This window comes from Pelophylax lessonae, assembly GCF_965119305.1.
Source record: "Pelophylax lessonae genome assembly, chromosome: 9".
Taxonomy (NCBI): Eukaryota; Metazoa; Chordata; class Amphibia; order Anura; family Ranidae; genus Pelophylax; species Pelophylax lessonae.
In genome coordinates this window covers 257,509,005-257,536,078 of record NC_138776.1, presented here as the reverse complement: position 1 = coordinate 257,536,078, position 27,074 = coordinate 257,509,005, and the positions used below count along the sequence as shown (strand labels likewise).

General features: G+C 44.0%; 3 protein-coding genes across 4 annotated transcripts in view; all 3 read right to left on the bottom strand.

The window, feature by feature from the left end:
- The window catches only part of LOC309564402 (uncharacterized protein), an 880,901-nt gene that overhangs the window by 423,089 nt on the left and 430,738 nt on the right, over positions 1 to 27,074 (bottom strand).
- LOC309562906 (oocyte zinc finger protein XlCOF29-like) overlaps positions 1 to 27,074 on the bottom strand; it is a 99,034-nt gene that overhangs the window by 49,238 nt on the left and 22,722 nt on the right. The window contains exon 1 of one of the 2 annotated variants that reach the window (XM_082267227.1): positions 3,082 to 3,102. The exons of the other annotated variant lie outside the window; for it this stretch is intronic. The gene's annotated coding sequence lies outside the window, so the exon portion shown is untranslated. Of the gene's footprint in view, positions 1 to 3,081; positions 3,103 to 27,074 lie in introns of those variants that run through there. 2 annotated transcript variants of the gene reach the window in all.
- Positions 17,826 to 27,074, bottom strand: part of LOC309563412 (uncharacterized protein) — a 44,716-nt gene continuing 35,467 nt past the window's right edge. Inside the window, exon 6 of the mRNA XM_082267806.1 lies at positions 17,826 to 18,920. Within this exon, the coding sequence (XP_082123932.1) occupies positions 17,830 to 18,920 (1,091 nt within the window). The 3' untranslated portion in view covers positions 17,826 to 17,829. The remainder of the gene's footprint in view (positions 18,921 to 27,074) is intronic.

Here is a 27,074-nt window from a genome sequence, read left to right as displayed (position 1 = left end):
GTCTTCGAAGTTTTGCATTCTCAGTGAAACATTTCCCGCACTCTGAGCAAGAAAAAGGATGCTCACCTGTGTGACTTCTCTGGTGTCTAAGAAGTTTTTCTTCCTCAGTGAAACTTTTTCCACAATCCGAACATGAAAAAGGATATTCACCCTTGTGAATTTTCTGGTGCGCAAGAAGTACACTTTTCTCAATAAAACATTTCCCACACTCTGGGCAGGAATAAAGACATTCACCAGCGTGAATTCTCTGATGCATAATAAGATCTCTGTTCTTAAAGAAATATTTCCCACACTCTGAACACGTGAAAAGATGTTCGCCCGTGTGAATTCTTTGGTGTCTAAGAAGTTTTCCTTTGTGAGCAAAACATTTCCCGCACTCTGAACACGAAAAGGGACGCTCACCTGTGTGAATTTTTTTGTGTCCATAAAGGCTTTCTTTCCTGGAAAAACATTTTCCACACTCTAAACATGAAAAAGGATAATCGCCTGTGTGTGTTCTTTGGTGTGCGAGAAGTGTGCTCTTATGAGCAAAACGTTTATCACAATCTGAACAGCAAAACGGCCGCTCGCCTGTGTGACTCCTCTGGTGTATAAGAAGGTGTGATTTCTGGGTGAAACATTTCCCGCACTCTAAACAAGGAAAAGGGCGCTCACCTGTGTGACTTCTCTGGTGTGTACAAAGTGTTTTTTTCTCAGTGAAACATTTCCCGCACTCTGAACATGAATAGGGACGCTCACCCGTGTGAATTCTCTGGTGTACAACAAGGGTTGCTTTCTCACCAAAACATTTCCCGCACTCTGAACATGAGAAAGGACGTTCACCACTGTGGCTTTTTTGGTGTCTAATAAGATATCTGTTTTGAGCAAATGATTTCCCACACACTGAACATGAAAAAGAGTTTTTTCCTGATTGAACTCCTTCATCGCATGGAGATACCTTGGGATTTGATGGATCTGTTGATCTGTCAGCACTGTGATGGATATCTGAAGTCATGGTATGTGATTGATCAGAATGCAACTCGGGATTAGAGGGATTCAGTGATGTTGCCAAATTGTGAGTGTGATGAGTAATGGGATTTACTCCTGGAGAATATATTGCTGTGCCATTATCTTCTGCTTTGCAATCTGTAGCTATAGGATGTCCATCATTATTATTCGGAAATGATTGTCCATCTGTTGGAAAGCAATTTTTAAACATAGTTTACTTGATGAATGGAGATGGACCTTTCATATGGTGTACAGTATCTCCTCCTCATTTGTTGGGAACATGACGTTATATTGAGGAATGGAGATGGACCTTTCATATGGTGTACAGTATCTCCTCCTCATTTGTTGGGATCATGACGTTATATTGTGGAATGGAGATGGACCTTTCATATGGTGTACAGTATCTCCTCCTCATTGGTTGGGATCATGACGTTATATTGAGGAATGGAGATGGACCTTTCATATGGTGTACAGTATCTCCTCCTCATTTGTTGGGATCATGACGTTATATTGAGGAATGGAGATGGACCTTTCATATGGTGTACAGTATCTCCACCTCATTTGTTGGGAACATGACGTTATATTGAGGAATGGAGATGGACCTTTCATATGGTGTACAGTATCTCCTCCTCATTTGTTGGGAACATGACGTTATATTGAGGAATGGAGATGGACCTTTCATATGGTGTACAGTATCTCCTCCTCATTTGTTGGGAATATGACGTGACATTGAGGAATGGAGATGGACCTTTCATATGGTGTACAGTTTCTTCGCCTCATTTGTTGGGAACATGACGTTATATTAATGAATAGAGATTAACCTTTCATATAGTGTACGGTATCTCCTCATTAGTTGGGAACATGACGTTATATTGAGTAATGGAGATGGACCTTTCATATGGCGTACACCATCTCCTCCTCATTTGTTAGAAACATTGGGTTCTTGAAATTGCCACTCACCAGACCGGATCCTAGTTGTCACATGTGTATGTGGCAGCCTAAGCCAGCGCTGCTCCGCAAGCCACGCCCCCTGACATGTTAGGCCAATCCATTGGGGGCTTACTCATAGAGATCGTGCTAGCACCCCTATTTCTGAGTACCAGCAGGACAGTGCATCTCTGCTTGGAGCGGCACCACTAAGCATAGACGAATCATTGGGTAATGTTATGGATACAAAGGTTATATTCTTTTAGAGAAGTATAGAAAATTATATAATATATGGTGTACAATATTTCTATCTTATTCATTTTTTTGATCATTGAGTGGTGGGGTAGGTACATTGATGATATTTTTACTGTCAACAATCAAGGTTTCCTATTTTTTTTTCTTAAAGGAAAGGAAAAAGAAATCTGTTATTTTACCTCTTAGAGATACATTATAAAAATGTTAAATTAATGTCTCTGCATTTAAAGTTTATTACTTACTTGTGTCCATATGTAGAGAAGATTCCTCCTGTTTAATTTCCATAATCATCTCCCCCTCCTCCATAGACTGCTGATCTCCACTCACCAACGTCTCTTCTTCTTTAATCTCAACTTTAATGTATACTAATTCTTCACCCTAAACTCCAAAGATGACAGAATGCATTTAAATAAATACAAATTACATAGAAGAATGTCATCTCATTGCTTACAATAATGATTTAAGACTACATGCTCAGTCCCACCTACCTGATGATGGTGGGGGATGGTGTGATCTTCCTGTGTGGAGTCCCGGGAATACAGAGGACGGGGACATCTCTCTGGTGGGTTCCCATTACTGGATCCATCTGTAGGAAACACACACACTGACTGAATACATTGTTTCTATGTGTTTATCAGATGATGGGGGATCTAGGTGGATCCTCCGTACTGCTCTCTCCTTTACAATAAAGTCTCCTCTTACCCGGTGATGTGAGGGGCGGCTGATTCTCCATCATGACGTCCTTGTAGAGATCCTTGTGTCCTTCTATATACTCCCACTCCTCCATGGAGAAATAGACAGTGACATCCTGACACCTTATAGGAACCTGACACACACAATGATACAGTCACCATCCAGACACATCCCTTGTCTGTTACTGGATAATGTCCCAGAATTCCCAGCACCGATCACCTCTCCTTTTAGCAGCTCAATGATCTTATAGTTGACTTCTAGAATCTTCTTGGCACTGGTTACCTCTTTTGTCAGGCAGTGAGGTGGAGTCACTGTGATGGGTGATGTACTGTGGAGACAGCTGCTGGGTGTCAATGGCTTACCTGTTATGAGAGAACATTGCGGCTATCACTATAAACTGCCCAGACTCTTACTGATTTGCCCATTTTGGTCGCGTTTTAACCACTTTACTACCGGAGGATTTTGCTGTCTTACGTCTGCGCCACTTTTTGCGATTCGGCGCTGTGCGAATTTAACTGACAATTGCGCGGTCGTGCGATGCCGTACCCAAATGAAATTGACGTCCTTTTTTTCCCACAAACAGAGCTTTCTTTTGGTGGTATTTGATCACCTGTGCGATTTTTACTTTTTGCACTATAAACAAAAAAAGAGCGTAAATTTTGAAAAAATAACAATATTTTCCACATTTTTTTATATGAAATTCCCCCCCCCAAAAAAATGTAAAAATCTAAATTTTTTTAAATTTTTGGCCAATTTGTTTTCTGCTACCTATGTTTGGTAAAAAAAAATCGCAATAAGCGTATTTTGATTGGTTTTCGCAAAAGTTATTGTGTTTACTAACTAAGGGAAAGATTTATGTCACTTTTTGGTGTTTTTTTTTTAACGAGTAATGGCGGCGATCTGCGATTTTTTTTGCGGGACTGCGACATTGCGGCGGACATATCGGACCCCTGACTGACATTTTTGGGGGTACCAGTGACATTACTGCAGTAATCAGTGCTATAAATATGCACTGTTACTGTAAAAATGACACTGGCAGTGAAGGGGTTAATTTTATTGGAGAGGGAGGGGTTAATGTATGCCTGGTCCTTACTGACGTGTGTGGGGGGAGGTGACTATGTCACACAAGGACAGATCGAAGGTTCAGCTATGCTATGCTGAACCCTGCAATCTGACAAGTGGGCGGATCTCCACACTCGATTCCCCGATGATCGGGGAAGAGCAGTGGCGATCACCGCCGCTCCTCCCCTTGCCCGACTCCCGCTGTGACTGAATACAGCGGGAGCGAGTCTCCGGCAGCGCGCGCGTGCCGCCTAGAAGGGGGAGGGTCTGCCGACGTAGGTCTACGTCGTCAGACCTACAAGAGCCACTTTGCCGCAGTAGTATCAACGTGAGAAGCAGTAAAGTGGTTAATGTGTTTTAGATTTAAAATGTTTAGATTTAGGTGGAGTAGAGAAGGGTTACAACCTCTGGAAGGGTTTCTTGTTTTTTTGCTGTCAGTGTCCTGTTCAGGAGATTCATCATTTCCATTTGTCCTGGTGAACATTGTAGCCAGGACGTAAAGCAGGGTTTCTCAACCATGTTTCCTACAGAGGTTGCAAGGGATTCCTTGTACAAATGAGCAATGTGTGCATCTCAGATAAGTTCCCACTAACACCATTGATCTTTTATAGCTTTCTGTAAGGGGGTAATTCTTTCCAATGATCACAAGTGTAAAGCCTCGTACACACGCGTCGAAAATCGGCAGGGAATTTTCGTCAGACGACCGATCTGCCGATTTTCGGCTTGTTAGTATGATGCTTCCGACAACCGACTCCGACTTTTCGGCCATAAAAAAATCTGGTGTGCAGGCTATAAAATTTTTGTCCGCCGTCAAAACACGTCCGATTTTCGTGCAGTCAGTACAGATTTTGACAGGGAAAAATCTAATGAGTAAGTCTGGGCATGCTCAGAGAAGAAAGAACACAAAGAAAGCAAACCAACACATGACATCACTTCTGAAGTAGAATTTTGTTGGGCGAGAAAATTCGTGTGCAGTCTAGGCACATTCCAACCAACAAAACACAACTCTGAACAAAAGACGGACGATCGGTCGGCCGATAATCGTTGCGTGTGTACGAGGCTTAAGAAGCATTCTTTCCACTGACCATCACACTAATGTATCAGGTGTTGTAGATATAGTAATTCTTAATAGAGGTTTCCTGAGACTGGAGAGTTGTTTTAAGGGTTCCTCTGTGTTGAAAAGTTTGAGAAAGGCTGACTTAAAATGTGGGAAAGTACAATTCACCACCCTTGAATACATATAGCCGCAGGGCAGGGAATACCCTGGTCGCAGATGATTGACCCAGTAGGGGTGATAGTTACCTGGTGAGCTAGCTAATGTGGGTTCTGAGTAGGATCATCCCTTCTTATTACCCTCACTTCGATGATCTGAAGATCCAAGGTCTGCAAAGAGGTCTTGGCCTGCTTACTGACCCCAGTGCTCATCTCTCGTATTTGAGTAATGAGACTCACCATCTAAACCCACCATCTTCCTGATGGTCACAGTGCCCGGTCATAAGACAAGGAGACTCACCATCCAGACCCAATACCACTCGGATGGCAACAGTGCCCGGTCAGAAGATTCAGAGAGATTTCTTTTCCAGACTTTCCTAGGGTGGTCATTTCAAATTTCCTGGTAGGACCTGCCAAATTCTGCCAGGCTGGAGCCATGATCTGAGATATTAAAAGAGGGACCTGGTCCTGGCCTATTTACTGACCCCAGTCCTCATCTCGTGTACTTGAGCAATGAGACTTACCATCCACATCCACCATTGCTACGATGGTCATAGTGCCCGGTCATCAGATTCAGAGAGGTCTCTGTTTCACACTTTTCGGCACTCTACAGGGGTGATATAACATTTCATATCTCTCGATACGGGAAGTCTGAGATTGAAGACCTCCCTACATCTGCCATCCAGGAGATCATCCGAGGTGATCATCCGAGGTCTGGATGGACCCGGAGTGGAGATGGTGGTTTACAATGGGGGATAGGGGATGACCTGTGAAGTCATGCCTGCCTCCAAAGATGCCCAAAAAATGCCCGATAAATGCCAGCAAAAAAAAATGCAAGGTGTAGAGAAGCCGCCACACTGCTGTATTAATTATTATAAGAAAAATTATATTTTTTTGGGGTTCTGGACATGCTACAGAGCTGAAACTTCACAGGTACACTTTTTAGACCCCCCAGACACTAAATCCAAAAAAAGTCATGCCTGCCTCCAAAAATGCCCGATAAATGCCTGCAAGAAAAAACGGCCAGGTGGAGAGAAGCCATATTCATGTGCTCATAAAAAATATAAGAAAAATGATCTTTTTTTCTGGTTCTGGACATGCTACAGAGATGAAACTTCACAGGTACACTTTTTAGACCCCCCAGACACTAAATCCAAAAAAAGTCATGCCTGCCTCCAAAAATGCCCGATAAATGCCTGCAAGAAAAACGGCCGGGTGGAGAGAAGCCATATTCATGTGCTACTAAAAATTATAAGAAAAATGCTCTTTTTTTCTTGTTCAGGACCATTTTAATGGAAAGTCGGATCACAAGTCGCTTTAATTAAGATAAGGAGGTGACTCCCATTGAAATATATGGGACAAGTCGGATCACAAGTCGCCTCAAAGTAGTACAGGACCCTTTTCAGAAGTCGGAGCGACTTCAGTAGTGCCAATTAAGACGACACTGATTGATTACCATTGTTTTTTTAATGTCAAGCGACTTGGGGCGACTTGAGGGCACACAAGTCTCCTCACAAGTCGCGCTAGTGTGAATGGGCTCCCTATGTTTTCTTTCCATTCTTAGGACTTCTTAACCTAACTATATGACGTACTGCAAAAATGTGTTCATCAGTCGACGATAAAGGACAACACACTGACTATGGAGGAAGAAGACGGACATGATGGGGGGTTACTGGGTGTAAATAGAAAATAATATCTTATTACCTCCTCTGCTGCCAGTTCCAGCAATGTCTCCTCTCTACTTCCTCCCAACTCACCTCTGACCCGGAACTTCCTGTCTATATTTACATAACTTCCTGGTGGCGTGGTCCAGTCATAATAAGTGAGAGTGCCACCTTGCTTTGATCTGAATTACTACAACCTACATTCTGTTTCAATACTTTGCTGTCTTGTGGTTTGTTCTTCTGTTATGTTGCACATACTAAAACCAGATCAGTGAAAAAAATATTAACAATAATTCATTCAATCTTTTTGAAGCCCCAAGTCTTCCTGTAAATCCCCATTATATCTGTGCGTGACATGACACCGTCTTCCCGTATAACCCCATACACAGGTGCATCTCATAAAATTAGAATATCATCAAAAAGGTAATTTATTTCAGTAATTCAATTCAAAAAGTGAAACTCATGTATTTTATATAGATGCGTTACACACAGAGTGATAGATTTCAAGCATTTCTTTCTTTTATTTTTGATGATTATGGCTTACAGCTGGCGACACCCCAAAATTCATAGTAGTTGAGGTTGAATAAAGACAACAGTCCATCCAGTTCAACCTGTGTAGGTGTGTGTGGGCGTATTCATTTCCCAAACCCCTGAATGTTTTTTTTTTTTTTTAAGTAATTTTTATTGGAATTTTAAGTTAACAATTTCAACAATAACATTTACAATTATTTGTTACTTCTGACTCATTGCTTGGTACATGTAACAACAGTTAAGAAAATGAAGGAAATTATGAGAATAGAGCTTCTCCTTACCTAAAGAAATGTGATATCTAAATCTCCATTATAGTTCAGATCAATTGGTTCCAATGTCCCATCCCTAATAAACCTTAGTACACGGCAACCAAATCCGCTTACAGATAAACCCCTGAATGTTTTGATCTTGGAGATGCACGTCCAAGAGTCTTTTAAAAGAAACCATATTATCCACAGTTACCACCATTTGTGGAAGAGAGTTCCACAATCTTATTGTCCTTACTGTAAAAAAAACCCTTGCGTAGCCTGAGGTTAAATGGCTTCTCCTCTAATTGCATTGTATGGCCACGTGTCCTCTTACATTCCTTGCGACTGAATCGTTTTTTTTTTCTATGCTGAGATCACCGTTGAGGTATTTGTAAATCACTATCATGCCCCCTCTCAGGCGTCTCTTCTCTAGGGAGATCAAATCAAGTGCTTGTAAACGCTCCTCATAATTTAAGTCCTCCATACCCCTAATTAGCTTAGTTGCCCTTCTTTGGACTCTTTCCAGTTCCAGCACATCCTTTCTGAGGATTGGTGACCAGAACTGGACAGGGTACTCCAGATGTGGCCGGACCTGAGTTTTATAAAGTGGTAGGATTATATTCATTGTCTCCGAAAATTTGAATATTACACAAGACCACTGCTGAGGTGTTATGAAAGCCCCGGTTGCTTTGATAACGGCCTTCAGCTTGTCTGGCTGGGTCTGGTGTCTCTCATCTTCCTGCTGACAATACCGGTCAGGCCAGGGCAATACTATACAGGTCAGGCGAGTTTGCTGGCCAATCAAGCACAGTAATACGATGATCATGTGACCAGGTATTGGTAGTTTTGGCAGTGTGGGCGGTGCCAAGTCCTGCTGGAAAATGAAACCAGCATCTCCATAAATCTGGTCAGCAGAAGGAAACATGAAGTGCTCTAGAATTTCCTGGTAGAGGGCTGCGCTGACTTTGGACTTGATAAAACACAGTGGACCAACGCCAGCAGATGACATGGCTCCCCAAATCATCACTGACTGTGGAAACTTCACACTGGACCTCATGCAACTTGGATTCTGTGCCTCTTTACTCTACCCCAAGACTCTAGGACCTTGATTTCCAACTGAAATTCAAAATTTACAAGAGGACTTTGGACCACTGAGCAACAGTCCAGGCCTTTTTCTCCTTAGCCCAGGTAAGATGCTTCTGATGTTCTGACTTTGGACTTGATAAAACACAGTGGACCAACACCAGCAGATGGCATGGCTCTCCAAATCATCACTGACTGTGGAAAATGTTGCATTTCATTTGGAAATCAAGGTCCCAGAGTCTGGAGGAAGAGTGGAGAGGCACAGAATTCAAGTTGCATGAGGTCCAGTGTGAAGTTTCCACAGTCAGTGATGATTTGGGGAGCCATGTCATCTGCTGGCGTTGGTCCACTGTATTTTATCAAGTCCAAAGTCAGCGCAGCCCTCTACCAGGAAATTCTAGAGCACTCCATGCTTCCCTCTGTTGACCAGCTTTATGGAGATGCTGATTTCATTTTCCAGCAGGACTTGGCACCGCCCACACTGCCAAATCTACCAATACCTGGTCACGTGATCATGGTATCACTGTGCTTGATTGGCCAGCAAACTCGTCTGACCAAAACCCTATAGAGAATCTGTGGGGTATTTTCAAGAAGAAGATGAGAGACACAAAACAATTGAGGAAAGAAAAAAGTGGGGCTTTGCAGGCCAATGGGAGGAGAATTGGCAGGAGTGACAACGCAGAACACACGCAAGGCTTACCGGTAGCCTGGTATCTGTTCGTACCCTCTTTCCTAATTTAAGTTGTTGCGATGTTGTGAAGTATCACCTGCCTGGGGTGAGCTATATACTACATATAGGCTTAAATTATTTGGCATCTCTATTTTTGAAAAGGATTGCTTCTTCCTCCTTGTATGATCGGTTACTGACTATTAGCTCTATACATGAATTGCCGCCTCTAGAGACCTGGCTTTCGGATTCTCTAGTTAACTAGCTGCAGTTACCCCCTCATCTGGGAGTGATTAGATGTTATCCATTTGAATATATTAAGTGGTTTTCCGGCATGGAGTAAGGAGATGGACATATATTCATATATACTAAAAGAATAGCTATGAGCCACAGGTGCCAAATGTGATAACCAATTCCACTGTTGCGTTTGTTTTCTCTACTGCGTCCTGCTACTGTCTGACACCCCATGAGTCACAAAAGGAAATATCGGTCTGTTATGGTCTCTCTGGCCCTGAGGAAGCCTTGAGCGAAACGCGTCAGCTTGCTGGGGCCCTTCATTGACCGTGCTCCATCTGAGACCTCTTTACCATCCAGCTAAACAGGCTATTAGCCTTCCCTTATTGGGAAATATTTCTACTTTGTGATCTCATTTACATGTCTTCTGTTTTTATATTTCTGTCTCAGTGTTCTTTGGTCAACGTGTGCTTCCTTGCCCATGTGTTTTAAAGTTGTAAAATAAAATTTATTTTTTATACATCTTGGTTTGGTTGTGATCCTTCTCCTCCCATTGGCCTGCAAAGCCCCACTTTTTTCTTTCCTCAATTGTTTTGTATAGCATTTAGGGGTATGGGCCCTACCACACGGTACCTTTGTGCCAAGATGGGAGACACCAGACCCAACAATGGAGACGAACTGAAGGCTGCTATCAAAGCAACCCAGGCTTCCATACCACCTCAGCACTGCCACAGGCTGACCGCCTCCATGCCACATTGATGCAATAATTCATGCAAAAGGAGCCCCAACCAAGTATTGAGTGCATACTATACTGTACACGGCCAGACTTTTCACTAAGCCAACATTTCTGTATTAAAAATCCTTTTTATTGGTCTTATGTAATATTCAAATTTTCTGAGATACTGAATTTTAGGTTTTCACTCGCTGTAAGCCTTAATCATCAAAATTAAAAGAAAGAAATGCTTGAAAGATATGACTGTGTGTAACGCATCTATAACCCATGGGTGTGTATATGCAAATGCCTTTGTTCTTTTGACTAAGTCTTATGCCTAGCTACTCCTGCAGAGAGGAAGTCAATACCCAATAGTGATGACTTAGAGGTGGCGGCGACTGTCGGAGGACGTAAGAGAAATTAACTTTTTGGTGATATTCTAATTTTATGAGATGCCCCTGTACCCTGAGTGTGACGTGACACCGTCTGCCTGTATAGTCCTATTTGCAAGTGTATGGATGTAACACCTTCTTCCCCTACAGCCCCATACAGTGGGGAAAATAATTAGTTGATCCCCTGCAGATTTTGTAAGTTTGCCCACTTACAAAGAAATGAAGTGTCTATAATTTTTTATCATAGGTGTATTTTAAATGAGAGAGACAGAATATCAACCAAATATCCAGAAACAACACGATACAAATAATAAAAATTGAGTTGCAGTTCAGTGAGTAAAATAAGTATTTGATCCCCAAGCAAAACATGACTTAGTACTTGGTGGAGAAACCCTTGTTGGAAAGCACAGTGGTCAGATGTTCCTTGTAGTTGGTGACCAGGTTTGCACACATCTCAGGAGGGATTTTGGTCCACTCTTCTTTACAGATTTTCTCTAAATCCTTAAGGTTTCTTGGCTGTTGCTTGGTCAGTCGAAGTTTCAGCTCCCTCCATTCATTTTCTATAGGATTAAGGTCTGGAGACTGGCTAGGCCACTCCATGACCTTAATGTGCATTTTCTTGAGGCACTCCTTTGTTGCCTTGGTTTGGGTCATTGCCAGGCCAGAAAACTCATCCATGACCCATCTTAGTGTAAAGCCCCATACACACGATAAGAAATTTGGCGGGGAAATTTCGTCCGACGACCGATCTGCCGATTTTCGGCTTGTTAGTATGGTGCTTCCGACTCCGACTTTTCGGCCGAAAAAATCCTGGTGTGCAGGCTATATCATTTTTGTCGTCCGTCAACACAACGTCCGATTTTCGTGCAGTCAGTACAGATTTCGTCAGACAAAAATCTAAAATCAGAACACGCATGATCGGAAGCAAATAACGACCCGGGAGAATTTTGTAAAGAAAACTAGCCATTGTATCAAGAAAGAACTTTCGTCTCTCGGTCATCATAATTGCTTCTCGAACGATGTCTCGGAAACTAGCGAAATGTCGTTAACCAAATAAATGCTACCGAAATCAGCGCAAGATGCCCAGAATGGTCACGGCCAAAAACTCACTTCCTCTTTTGTAGCGTCGGACGTAGTGACGTCATCTATTGTCGCACGACAAAATTCGTGTGCAGTCTAGAGCACATTCCAACCAACAGACACGCACTCTGGACAAAAGACAGACGACCGGTCGGCGGAAATTCGTTGCGTGTGTACGAGGCTTTAGGGAAGAAGATTCTCATCCAAGATTTTACAATGATGGATGGTGTTATAAGGGTCATAGTCAGCATTGCTCCTCCTCCAAGCACGGAGAGTCAAGTTAATGCCAAAGAGCTCAATTTTGGTCTCATCTGACTACAGCACTTTCTCCCAATCCTTCTCTGAATAATTTAAACCACTTCCATGGCGGCGTATTGTGTTAGCAATGGTTTGTTTGGTGACTGTGGTCCCAACCGCCTTGAGATCGTTCACAAGCTCCTCCTGTGTAATTCTGGGCTGATCCCTCACTTTTCTCATGATCATCCTTACCCCATGAGGTGAAATCTTACACGGAGCTCCAGACCGAGGACGATTGATGGTTATTTTGTGTTTCTTCCATTTGCGAATAATCGCTCCAACAGTTGTCTGCTTCACACCAAGCTTCTTGCTGATGGTCTTGTAGCCCATTCCAGCCTTGTGCAGCTCTACAATCTTGTCCCTGGCTTCCTTTGACAGCTCTTTGGTCTTGCCAATGATGATGAGGTCTGCATGGAAGAAAGAGATTCTGTGGAAAGGTGTCTTTTATACACATACCGAGTTGTTGTTAGGAGCACCTTCTTAAAATAACAGGACTAAACTGTGTACCACATTAGCACATGCTGTAGCCCAAGGGTGCTCAACCTGTGGCCCTCCAGCTGTTGAGGAACTAAAAGTGCCACCATATCTCTGCCTTTGTGTGTCATGCTTGTAACTATCAGCGGCTTTCAGTGACTCATAGAACTTGTAGTTCCATAACAGGTGGAGGACCACAGGTTGAGCACCCATGCTGTAGCCAGTCTGTGGGAGCCAGAATTATTGTTGGTTGGTAGGGGATCAAATACCTATTTTAAGCATTGGTACGCTAGTGCTGTGGTGGCTAACTCGGCTACCTCTGGGGGCGCTCCGGGTTCGATACCTGGCCAATGCACCAAAAAAAAAAAAAAAACCTATTTTACGCACTGAACTGCAACTCAATTTAGAACATTTGTATTATGTGTTTTTTCTCAATTTTTGGTTGATATTCTGTCTTTTCTTATTTAAATTACACCTAGAATAAAAATGTATAGATCCTTCAATAGAACTTACAAAATTTGCATGGGATCAAATAGTTTTCCCCACTGTATACCAATTAATGACATGACACTGTCGTCCTGTATACTCCCCCATATACCTTCACTGTATTACCAAAAGTATTGGGACATCTGCCCTTACACCCACATGAACTTTAATGGCATCCCAGTCTTAGTCCGTAGTGTTCAATATTGAGTTGGCCCACGCTTTGTAGCTATAACAGCTTCAACTCTTCTGGGAAGACCGTCCACAAGGTTTAGGAGTGTGTCTATGGGAATGTTTGACCGTTCTTCCTGAAGCGCATTTGTGAGGTCAGGCACTGATGTTGGCTCGCGGTATCTGCTTTAATTCATCCCAAAGGTGTCCTATTGGGTTGAGGTCAGGACTGCCAAGTTCCTCCACCTCAAACTCGCTCATCCATGTCTTTATGGACCTTGCTTTGTGCACTGGTTCAAATAATTTGGTGGAGGGGGGATTATGATGTGGGGTTGTTTTTCAGGAGTTGGGCTTGGCTCCTTAGTTCCAGTGAAGGGAACTCTTAAGGCGTCAGCATACTAAGACATTTTGAATAATTTCATGCTCCCAACTTTGAAGGAACAGTTTGGGGATGGCCCCTTCCTGTTCCAACATGACTGCGCATCAGCGCACAAAGCAAGGTCCATAAACACATGGAGTGGAGGAGCTTGACTGGCCTACACAGAGTCCTGACCTCAACCCGATAGAACACCTTTGGGATGAATTAGAGTGGAGACTGCGAGCCACATCAGTGCCTGACCTCACAACTGGACTTCTGGAAGAATGGTCAAATATTCCCATAGACACACTCCTAAACCTTGTGGACAGCCTTCCCAGAAGAGTTGAAGCTGTTATAGCTGCAAAGGGTGGGCCAACTCAATATTGAACCCTACGGACTAAGACTTGGATGCCATTAAAGTTCATGTGAGTGTAAAGGCAGGAGTCTCAATACTTTTGGCAATATAGTGTGCTAACATAGTGTGGTCCTGTAGCCCCATGCATGTTGTAGATGTATCCTGTGACCCGTGCTAACAGCCTCCATATTTACAACGACTAAATGTCACCATATTGTCAAAGACTTTTATTTTAGCTTGTACAAAGGATACAAAGGATCATTGTTAATCAATAATACATTTACACATTAAACATCAATGCTAATTATGGTTGTATGGTGACTTTTGCATACATAATCGATCTTCCTGTTTATATGAAAAGAGATGGAAACTTCCTCTTTCGCCGGAGATTCTGCCACTTGTTTCTTGTAAGTGCTCTCCACGTAGAGTAGATATTGGAGAAATTGGCCTTGACCAGCTCCTGTGTTTAGAATCACTCAGAGACCAAAAACCACGAAGCGTATCTCTTGATCTGAGTGTCCCCATCCAATTTTTAATGCCTGCCTATTGTCCTGGATTCTGCGGGACTGTCCCGGGATTATAACAATGTGTCTTGCTACTGGCCAGGTGCTGGGATTCCAACACCCGGCATCGGCTCCTTTGTTGCCAGGTGGGTGGAGTGATCTCCTGACGAGCGACAAAAACGGCGTGATACACAAAGCATGGACAGGACACAAATCCACTGGACACCACTGTCTCCCACCCTTACCTCACCAAGCCCCCCCCCACACACACACCCTCCCAGAAAGTACCAGTGCCCCTCTTCCTCTGTAGCGCAATAGTGCCCCCCTCTCCTTCCACAGAACGTCAATTTCTCCCCTCCCTTCACAGAGCAACATTGCCCCCTTGTCTTCACAGGGCACCAGTGCCAACCTCTCCCTTCACAAAGCAACAGTGCCCCCCTTGTCTTCACAGGGCACCAGTGCCCACCTCTCTCTTCACAAAGCAACAGTGCCCCCCTTGTCTTCACAGGGCACCAGTGCCCACCTCTCCCTCCAAAGAGCACCAGTACCCCCTCTCCCTTCACAGAGCACCAGTGCCCCCCCTCTCCCTCCACAGAGCACCAGTGACCCCCCTCTCCCTCCAAAGAACACCAGTGCCCACCTCTCCCTCCACAGAGCACCAGTGCCCACCTCTCCCTCCACAGAGCACCAGTGCCCCCTCTCCCTTCACAAAGCACCAGTGCCCCCCTCTCCCTCCACAAAGCACCAGTGACCCCTCTCCCTCCGCAGAGCCCCAGTGCCCCCTCTCCCTCCACAAAGCACCAGTACCCCCCTCTCCCTCCACAAAGCACCAGTGTCCCCCCCCCTTTCCTCCACAGAACACCAGTGCCCCCCTCTCCCTCCACAAGGTACCAGTGCCCCCCCCCTTCCCTCCACAGAGCACCAGTGCCCCCCTTCCCTCCACAAAGCACCAGTGCCCCCCTCTCCCTCCACAAAGCACCAGTGCCCCCCTCTCCCTCCACAAAGCACCAGTGCCCCCCTTCCCTCCATAGAGCACCAGTGCCCCCCTCTCCCTCCACAAAGCACCAGTGCCCCCCCTTTCCTCCACAGAACACCAGTGCCCCCCTCTCCCTCCACAAAGCACCAGTGCCCCCCCTTCCCTCCACAGAGCACCAGTACCCCCCTTCCCTCCACAAAGCACCAGTGCCCCCCTCTCCCTCCACAAAGCACCAGTGCCCCCCTTCCCTCCACAAAGCACCAGTGCCCCCCTCTCCCTCCCTCCACAAGAGCACCAGTGCCTCCCTTCCCTCCACAGAGCACCAGTGCCCCCCTCTCCCTCCACAAAGCACCAGTGCCCCCTTCTCCCTCCACAAAGCACCACTGCCCCCCCCCCTCCACAAGAGCACCAGTGCCCCCCTGTCTCTCCACAGAGCAACAGTGGCCCCACTCCTTTCACAGAGCACCAGTGCCCCCTCTCCCTCCCTCTCTAATGTGTTATAAGGGCTTCCTTTCTGAGTGAAACATTTCCCACACTCTGAACAAGAGAAAGGCTATTTGCCATTGTAAATTATCTGATGTGTAATAAGTCTTCCTTTCTGAGCGAAATAGTTTCCGCACTCTGAAGAAGAAAAAGGTAATTTGCCTTTGTGACTTCTCTGCTGTGTAATAAGGATTCCTTTCTGAGTGAAACATTTCCCGCACACTGAACAAGAGAAAGGCCATGCACCCTTGGGACTTCTCTAATGTGTAATAAAGGCTTCCTTTTTCAGTGAAACATTTCCCGCACTCTGAACAAGAGAAAGGCTATGCGCCTTTGTGTCTTCTCTGATGTGTAATAAGGCTTTAGTTCTGAGAAACATTTCCCGCACTCTCAACAAGAGAAAGACCTTTCGCCTTCATGTTTTCTCTGATGTGTAATAGGGCTTCCATCTTACATGAAACATCTCCCGTACTCTGAACAAGAGAAAGTCCATTCACCTTTGTGACTTCTCTAATGTGTTATAAAGGCTTTCTTTCTGAGTAAAACATTTCCCGCACTCTGAACAAGAGAAAGGCATTTGGCCTTTGCGACTTCTCTACTGTGTAATAAGGATTCCTTTCTTTGTGAAACATTTCCCACACTCTGAGCTTGAATAAAGATGCTCACTTGTGTTAATTTTCAGGTGTGATAGAAGAATGTATTTTCTATGTAAATAGAACTCAACAAATGACTTCGCCCACAAAGCTCCGCCTGTAACTGAAATATTACTTTTGCCGTCACATACTCCTTTAGTTCAGTTTTTAAACAGTTATATATACACTAAAAACAGTTTAACGCCGTGGTACATACACTAGAATACCAAAAGTATTGGGACGCCTGCCTTTACCCGCACATGAACTTTAATGGCATCCCAGTCTTAGTCCGTAGGGTTCAATATTGAGTTGGCCCAACCTCTGCAGCTATAACAGCTTCAACTCTTCTAGGAAGGCTGTCCACAAGGTTTAGGAGTGTCTATGGGAATGTTTGACCATTCTTCCAGAAGCACATTTGTGAGGTCAGGCACTGATGGGCAAGAACGCCTGGCTCGCAGTCTCCATTCTAATTCATTCCAAAGGTGTTCTATTTGGTTGAGGTGCAGGCCAGTCAAGTTCCTCCACCCCAAACTCGCTCATCCATGTCTTTATGGACCTTGCTTTGTGCACTGGTGCGCAGTCATGTTGGAACAGGAAGGGGCCATCCCCAAACTGTTCCCACAAAGTTGGGAGCATGAAATTGTCCAAAATGTCTTGGTATGCTGACACCTTCACTGGAACTAAGGGGCCAAGCCTGAAAAACAACCCCACACCATAATCCCCCCTCCACCAAATGATTTGGACCAGTGTACAAAGCAAGGTCCATAAAGACATGGCTGAGTGAGTTTTGGGTGTAGGAACTTGACTGGCCGTCACAGAGTCCAGACCTCAACCCGATAGGACATATTAAAGTGGAGACTGCAAGCCAACATCAGTGCCTGACCTCACAAATGCGCTTCTGGAAGAATGGTCAAACATTCCCATAGGCACAGACCACAGACATAGACCTCAACCCAATAGAACACCTTAAGGATGGATTATTTCAGAAGGTCCAGTTCCAAAGAGTCCAGAAGATCCAGCTCCAGAGATTTCAGAAGGCCTAATTTTAGAGTATCCAGAAGGTCCATTTCCAGAGTCCTGACCTCAAATAGAACATCTTTGGGTTGAATTAGAGAGGAGAGTGGGAGCCAAGCCTTCTGGAAGAATGGTTAAACATTCCCATAGACACACTCCGAAACCTTGTGTACAGCCTTCCCAGAAGAGTTGAAGCTGTTATAGCTGCAAAGGGTGGGCCAACTCAATATTGAACCCTACAGACTTAAGACTGGGATGCCATTAAAGTTCATGTACGGGTAAAGGCAGGTGTCCCAATACTTTTGACGATATAGTGAATTTCATCAGCATCAGTAGCTATGTATGCGTACTCTGATGTCTAATTAGATTTCCTTTAAGTGAAAAAGATTTCCCGCACTCTGAACAAGAGAAAGGGCGCTCTCCCGTGTGGCTTCTCTGGTGTTCAGTAAGTAGTTCTTTGCGAGTGAAACTTTTTTCACACTCTGTACACGAATAAGGACGCTCGCCAGTGTGAGTTCTCTGATGCCTACGAAGCTTTGCATTCTCCGTAAAACTTTTCCCGCACTCTGAACACGTAAAAAGACTTTCACTCATGTGACTTCTCAGGTGTCTTTGAAGGCTTTCTTTCCACGTGAAGCGTTTCCCGCACTCTGAACAAGAGAAGGGCCACTCGCCTTTGTGACTTCCCTGGTGTGCAATAAGGCTTCCTTTCTGATTGAAACATTTGCCGCACTCGGAGCATGAAAAAGGACGCTCGCCCGTGTGAAGTCTCAGGTGTGACAGAAGTATGGCTTTCTTGGTGAAACATTTCCCGCACTCTGGACACGGATAAGGACGCTCGCCCGTGTGACTTCTCTGATGTGTTAGAAGTCTACTTCTCTCTGTGAAACATTTCCCACACTCCGAACATGAATGAGGACGTTTAGCCGTGTGAATTCTCTGGTGTGCTAGAAATTTTTTTCTCACAGTGAAACATTTCCCGCACTCTGAACATGAATAATTATTCTCATTCTCGTGAGTCTTCTGGTGTCTATAAAGTTCTCTTTTTTTAGCAAAAGTTTTTCCGCACTCTGAACATGGAAAAGCCACGCTGGTATGAGATCTGAGATGTACGTGAAGTTCAGATTTCGTTCTAAAAGATTCCCCGCACCCCAAACACGAGAATGGTTTTTCGGCTGCGTTAATCCCTTCATAGCTGGAAGAAGATTCCATGAGTTTAGATGTGTCTGCAGTGGAAGAATGGAGGCGGGGGTCTTTATTCATAATGTGTGATGGATTAGAAGGTTTCTCAGGATAAGAGGGATCCATTGAGGTCTCCAAACAGTAGGGACTGTGATGTATATTTTCAGCAAAGGAATGTTCTTCTGACTTACAATTTACGGGTAATATAAAATGCCCTTCTGAGATATTCCCCACATAGCGTCCACCTGTGGAAAATACATGTTTTTAAAGTGTTATTGATAAGAAGTGTCTTGTAAGTTGGTCTAGTGCCGAGAGCTCTTGTGTGGAATTAGGTACAACACCAAAATATGACACAAACTAGATAAGAGTGGAGATGGACCTTTCATACGGTGTACAAAATCCCATTTGTTGGGAACATGACGTTATATGGAGGAACGGAACTGGACTTTCCATATGGTGTACAGTATCTCCTCCTCATTTGTTGGGTATATGATGTTCTATTGAGGAATGGAGATGGACCTTTCATATGGTGTACAGTATCTCCTCCTCATTTGTAGGGAACATGACGTTATATTGAGGAATGGAGATGGACCTTTCATATGGTGTACAGTATCTCCTCCTCATTTGTTGGGAAGAGGACATTATATTGAGGAATGGAGATGGACCTTTCATATGGTGTACAGTATCTCCTCCTCATTTGTTGGGAACATGACGTTATATTGAGGAATGGAGATGGACATTTCATATGGTGTACAGTATCTCCTCCTCATTTGTTGGGAAGAGGACATTATATTGAGGAATGGAGATGGACCTTTCATATGGTGTACAGTATCTCCTCCTCATTTGTTGGGAACATGACGTTATATTGAGGAATGGGGATGGACCTTTCATATGGTGTACAGTATCTCCTCCTCATTTGTTGGGAATATTATGTTATATTGAGGAATGAAGATGGACCTTTCATAAGGTGTACAGTATCTCCTCCTCATTTGTCGGGAACATGACGTCATATTGTGGAATGTAGATGGACCTTTCATATGGTGTACAGTGTCTCCTCCTCATTTGTTGGGAACATGACGTTATATTGAGGAATGGAGTTGGACCTTTCATATGGTGTACAGTATCTCCTCCTCATTTGTTGGGAACATGACGTTATATTGAGGAATGTGATGGACCTTTCATATGGTGTACAGCATCTCCACATCATTTATTGGGAACATGACGTTATATTGAGGAATAGAGATGGACCTTTCATATGGTGTACAGTATCTCCTCTTCATTTGTTGGGAATATTATGTTATATTGAGGAATGAAGATGGACCTTTCATAAGGTGTACAGTATCTCCACATCATTTATTGGGAAAATGACGATATATTGAGGAATGGAGATGGACCTTTCATATGGTGTACAGCATTTCCTCCTCATTTGTTGGGCACATGACGTTATATTGAGGAATGGAGATGGACCTTTCATAGGGTGTACAGTATCTCCTCCTCATTTCACTTCTCATCCTCAGTTCGGAACATGACATTATATTGAGGAATGGAGATTGGCCTTTCATATGGTGTACAGTACCTCCATGTAATTAGGCTGGAACACTGTTATTGTTATGGATAGAAAAGGTTGTATTTGTTAGTAAGGAGCAGAACATTTTTTATTATATGGTGTACAATATTCCCACCTCATTTGTTTTTCCAATATTGGGTGGTGAGAAAGGTTCATCGATGACAAGTTTACAGTTAGCAGTCAATTCTTTTTAAGGAAGTTGGGTCAAGTAGTACAAGGGTTTTACGCCTTCATCTGGATCAACTGCGGGTTTAAGTTTTTTTTAGATGAACTCGAAGATATGTTTTTTTAACGCTTGATTTAAATACACATACCATATGCTCATAAATGTAAAAGAAAAAAATGAACCATCTCTCCATTTGGTGTTTATTACTCACTTGTGTCTATATGTAGAGAAGATTCCTCTTCTTTAGCAGGCATAAAGGTCTCCCCCTCCTCCGTAGTTTGCGGATCTCCCTCCTCCATAGTTTGCTGATCTCCACTAACCAACATCTCTTCTTCCTCCTCTTTAACCTCAACTTTTATGTATTTCAGTTCTTCATCCTGAACCCCAAAGTTGATGAAATACATTTAAAAAGGAACACGAGTTGACATAGAAGAATGTTATATCACACCTTAGAATATTCTTTTAGGTCCCTATTTAGGATCTAATTGATCATGGTGAGGACTACCAAGGAGAATACAATTTATTAATATAGAAAAGAAAAAAAAAAAACTCACCACCGTCTCTTCTTCTTCTTCCTCTTCATCCTCATCCTCAACTTTGATGTCTCTCAGTTTTATACCCTAAACCCCAAAGATGATAGAATACATTTGTAGAAAAGAACAAGATATTACAACGCATTTTTAGGTCTACATACTCAATCCCACCTACCTGATGATGGTGAGGGATGGTGTGATCTTCCTGTGTGGAATCCCGGGAATACAGAGGACGGGGACATCTCTCTGGTGGGTTCCCATTACTGGATCCATCTGTAGGAAACACACACACTGACTGAATACATTGTTTCTATGTGTTTATCAGATGATGGGGGATCTAGGTGGACTCTCCGTACTGCTCTCTCCTTTACAATAAAGTCTCCTCTTACCCGGTGATGTGAGGGGCGGCTGATTCTCCATCATGACGTCCTTGTAGAAATATCCTTGGGTCCTTCTTAATACTCCCACTCCTCCACACAGTAAAATCCTGACCCTAGGAACCTGACACACACATTAATGCAATTACCATCCAGTCACATCCCTTGTCTGTTACTGGATAATATCCCAGAATTCCCGGCACCGCTCACCTCTTCAGTCAGCAGTCCAATGATCTTTTTGGTGACTTTTGGAACCTTCTTGGCACTGGTTACCTCTATTGTCAGGCAGTGAGGTGGAGGCACTGTGATGGGTGATGCCCTATGGAGATGAATGCTGGGTGTTAATGGCTCACCTATAGAACGTAACAATTATCACGATAAACTGCAAAGAATCCTTCTAACCTATGTGTTTTGATAGTTTTTTAGATCTAGTTTTGCATGTTGGGAAGAGTTTTTAGATCTAGTTTTGCATGTTGGGAAGAGTTAAAGAGTTTTTGCAAATCAGGAAGACTCGTCATCGCCATTTGTCCTGGTGGCCATTATTGCCAGGACTTAAACTGAGGTAAAATGCTACATGTTGAGTTGTCATTGGAACAGAAATAAAATAGAAATCCTATGGGGGACACCTATGCCTGTGACAACTGTCTAAAAGATTTCCTCTTACTTTAGGTCAGGGATCCTCAAACTACGGTCCTCCAGCTGTTGAGGAACTACACGTCCCATGAGGCATTGTAAAACTCTTACATTCACCAAAATGACTAGGCATTTCGAGCTGGAGAGAGTCCAGAGAAGGGCAACTAAACTAATTAGGGGATTGGAGGACCTTAATTATGAAGAGCGTCTACAATCGCTTAATTTATTCTCCCTGGAGAAGAGACGCCTGAGAGGGGACATGATTGCAATTTATAAATATCTCAATTGTGATCTCAGCATAGAAAAAAAAGCTATTCAATCGGAGGGATTGCATGAGGACTCAAGGGCATACAATGCGATTAGAGGAGAAGCATTTTAACCTCAGGCAACGCGGGGGGTTCTTTACCGTTAGGGCTACAAGATTGTGGAATTCTCTACCACAAGAGGTGGTTTCTGCGGGGAGTATGGTGGCTTTCAAAAGACTCTTAGACGTACATCTCAAGGATCAGAACATTCAGGGGTATGAGAGATGATTACGGCCACACACACCTACACAGGTTGAACTGGAAGGACTATTGTCTTTATTCAACCTCACCTATTATGTAACTATGTAACTATGCATGATGGGAATTGTAGTTCCTGAACAACTGGAGGGCCATAGTTTGAAGACCCCTGGTTTAGGTTATCTCTCCTGAACAGGAAGTAAAGGTTAGGGTTGGGTTTGGGTTTGGGGTTGGGCTCCCCCCCCCCCCAAGAATTTTTTTTAAAACGTAAAACATACTATAATAAACAGACAATGACTTTATATTGGGATCAGCAAACATCTGAAAATAGTTTTCCCTGCCGAGAGTAAAGTAATATACAGTAATCCCCCGCTCCATCGCGGTTCAGTTTTTGCGGTCCCGGTAATTCGCGTTTTTTTTTGTAATGTTATTTTACTATATAAATCATTAAAAATGAAATATTTTTGTGTTTTTCATAGCTCTTGCTCTGTCTCTTAGTATCTTTTATGTGTTTAAATGAGTTTCTATTGTTTTAAAAGTGTGTTTAAAGACCTTAAAATGCTTTTACACGTACAGTGACAGTAAAAAAACATGCCTACAATGCATTTTAATAGGGTTTTTCTATTTCGCGGAATTTCACTTTTCGCGGCTGGGTCCGGAACGTAACCCCCGCAATGGAGGGGGGTTTACTGTACACTGAATGTCACATATAATAACGAGACATAATAATCCAAAACAAATCAGTGCACATACAGTAAGGGTCAGATAGAAACAAATAAAATGGAGGGTTTTGAACCTGCCTTCGCTCAATAAAAATTGGAAGAAAAGTTTTTTTTTAATACGATATACTAAGTACAGAGCTGAGAGGGATGTTATGTGAGAATCCTCCTTATTTCCCTAGTCAGCAGGTGGGCGATCTCCAAGGTGAGGGATCGAAGGTCCTCATCCACCCTCGTTAAGATGGTCAAGTCATGAAAACAAGACTCTGGTCAATGTAGACAGATGTAGAGTTCCTTAAGCCCCGTACACACGAGAAGAAATTCGGCCGGGAAAATTCGTCCGACGACCGATCTGCCGATTTTCGGCTTGTTAGTATGGTGCTTTCGACAGCCGACTCCGACTTTTCGTCTGACAAAATCCTGGTGTGCAGGCATTAAAATTTTTGTCCTCTGTCAAAACACGTCCGATTTTCGTCTCATTAGTACAGATTTCGAAGGGGAAAAATCTTATGAGCAAGACTAGGCGTGCTCAGAGAGGAAAAAACACATAGAAAGCAATCCAACACATGACATCACTTCTGAAGTAGAATTCTGTCGTACGGGAGAATTTGTGTGCAGTCTAGAGCACATTCCAACCAACAGACACCACTCTGGACAAAAGACGGACGACCGGTCGGCGGAAATTCGTTGCGTGTGTACGAGGCTTTAGTGTCCTGGACCCGGCAGGGTGAGGAGATGATCGAGGAGAAATAAGCTCTCTGATAGGGGGGGCGAGGTGCTTGCAAGTCAAAGAATTACGATTGCGGCCATAGTGGGTTGAGGAGGATGTTTTCTCCGTGGGGGGGTGATGGCTGAAATGGAACGGAGGGGCAGTGATACATCTGTCTGTGTTTTTATTTCTGTCGATTACAGACTATATAAAGTATAGGATAACTATATCTATCAACATCTTCTGGAGATAAAAGACGTCACAGTGACTATGGAGGACGAAGACGGACACGACAGGGGGTTACTGGGTGTAAATATAAAATAATATCTTATTACCTCCTCTACTGCCAGTTCCAGCAATGTCTCCTCTCTACTTCCTCCCAACTCGTCGCAGAACGTCCTGTCTTTACCATTTATATAGTCTTGTTTGTACATGACATCACTTCCTGTCTTTATCATCATCACTTCCTGTCTTTGCCTACAAATCACAATACTGCCTTGTGGCAATTTAGCTAACTGCAGCCTACATTGTGTTTCAGTGTTTTGCCAGCTGCCTCCGTTCTTCTGTTATGTTGCATACAGTATCTCACAAAAGTCAGTACACCCCTCACATTTTTGTAAATATTTTATTCTATCTTTTCATGTGACAACACTGAAGAAATGACACTTTGCTACAATGTAAAGTAGTGAGTGTACAGCTTGTATAACAGTGTAAATTTGCTGTCCCCTCAAAATAACTCAACACACAGCCATTAATGTCTAAACCCCTGGCAACAAAGGTGAGTACAAACCTAAGTGAAAATGTCCAAATTGGGCCCAAAGTGTCAATATTTTGTGTGGCCACCATTATTTTCCAGCAAAGCCTTAACCCTCTTGGGCATGGAGTTCACCAGAGCTTCACAGGTTGTCACTGGAGTCCTCTTCCACTCCTCCATGATGACATCACAGAGCTGGTGGATGTTAGAGACCTTGCGCTCCTCCACCTTCCGTTCGAGGATGCCCCACAGATGCTCAATAGGGTTTAGGTCTGGAGACATGCTTGGCCAGTCCATCACCTTTACCCTCAGCTTCTTTAGCAAGGCAGTGGTCATCTTGGAGGTGTGTTTGGGGTTGTTATCATGTTGGAATATTGCCTTGCGGCCAAGTCTCTGAAGGGAGGGGATCATGCTCTGCTTCAGTATGTCACAGTACATGTTGACATTCATGGTTCCCTCAATGAACCGTAGCTCCCCAGTGCCTGCAGCCCCAGACCATGACACTCCCACCACCATGCTTGACTGTAGGAAGACACACTTGTCTTTGTACTCCTCACCTGGTTGCCACCACACACGCTTTACACCATCTGAACCAAATAAGTTTATCTTGGTCTCATCAGACCACAGGAGATGGTTCCAGTATACCATGTCCTTAGTCTGCTTGTCTCCAGCAAACTGTTTGCCGGCTTTTTTGTGCATCATCTTTAGAAGAGGCTTCCTTCTGGGATGACAGCCATGCAGACCAATTTGATGCAGTGTGCAGCGTATGGTCTGACCACTGACAGGCTGACCCCCCACCCCTTCAACCTCTGCAGCAATGCTGGCAGCACTCATACGTCTATTTCCCAAAGACAACTTCTTGATATGACGCTGAGCACGTGCACTCAACTTCTTTGGTCGACCATGGCGAGGCCTGTTCTGAGTGAAACCTGTCCTGTTAAACTGCTGTATGGTCTTGGCCACCGTGCTGCAGCTCAGTTTCAGGGTCTTGGCAATCTTCTTATAGCCTAGGCCATCTTTATGTAGAGCAACAATTCTTTTTTTTTTCAGATCCTCAGAGAGTTCTTTGCCATGAGGTGCCATGTTGAACTTCCAGTGACCAGTATGAGAGAGTGAGAGTGATAACACCAAATTGAACACACCTGCTCCCCATTCACACCTGAGACCTTGTAACACTAACGAGTCACATGACACCGGGGAGGGAAAATGGCTAATTGGGCCCAATTTGGACATTGTCACTTAGGGGTGTACTCACTTTTGTTGCCAGCAGTTTAGACATTAATGGCTGCGTGTTGAGTTATTTGAGGGGACAGCAAATTTACACTGTTATACAAGGTGTACACTCACTACTTTACATTGTAGCAAAGTGTCATTTCTTCAGCGTTGTGTTGTAAAACATGAGGGTTGTACTCACTTTTGTCAGATACTGTATATCTTTTTAAATGAAAAAAATATTATGAAAAAACATTTATTTTATATTTTTGAAGACTCACACGCTCAGTCCCCATATACCTGTGTACACAACTCCCAACTTTCTAAGATGGAAATGAGGGACAACTATTAGCAAAAGTATATAGACATAGGACAGCCATCCCCAGTTTCCGGGGACAGTCCCCAGGCTGAGGACACTGTCCCCGGACCAAGTCTGTCCCTGGTTTTGTCCCCGGATTCAAGGCCGGATTACTGTACAGTAGAGAGGGCATCCCATGCTGGCTGAGAAACAGTCAGTTTGTACACAGGTGAGGACAGTGGGGGAGCAGGGGTCAGAGCTGATGCATGGAGAGTTTAGCTGTTGTGGGGGAGGGGCTAAGAGGTGGCTGCAGAGATAATCTGTGAGAGAAGGGTGCAGAGGTGAGCTATGGATGTGGGGGCAGAAGTGTCCTCTGTGCATAGCAAACCTCTGAACCCTGCACTCTATGCCTAACACCCTCCTGTATATTATGTAGTCCTGTGGCCAGAGCTCTGTGTATTATGTAGTCCTGTGCCCAGCGCTCTGTGTATTATGTAGTCCTGTGCCCAGCGCTCTGTGTGTTATGCAGTCCTGTTCCCAGTATTATGCAGTCCTGTGCCCAGTGCTCTGCGTATTATGCAGTCCTCTGCCCAGAGCTCTGTGTATTATGCAGTATTGTGCCCAACGCTCTGTGTATTATGCAGTCCTGTGCCCAGCGCTCTGTGTATTATGTAGTCCTGTGTCCAGCACTCTGCGTTTATGCAGTCCTGTGCCCAGACCTCTGTGTATTATGCAGTCCTGTACCCAGCGCTGTGTATTATGTAGTCCTGTGCCCAGCGCCTTGTATTATGTAATCCCGTGCCCAGCGCTGTGTATTATGTAGTCCTGTGCCCAGCGCTCTGTGTATTATGCAGTCCTGTGCCCAGCGCTCTGCGTGTTATGCACTCCTGTGCCCAGCACTCTGTGTATTATGCAGTATTGTGCCCAA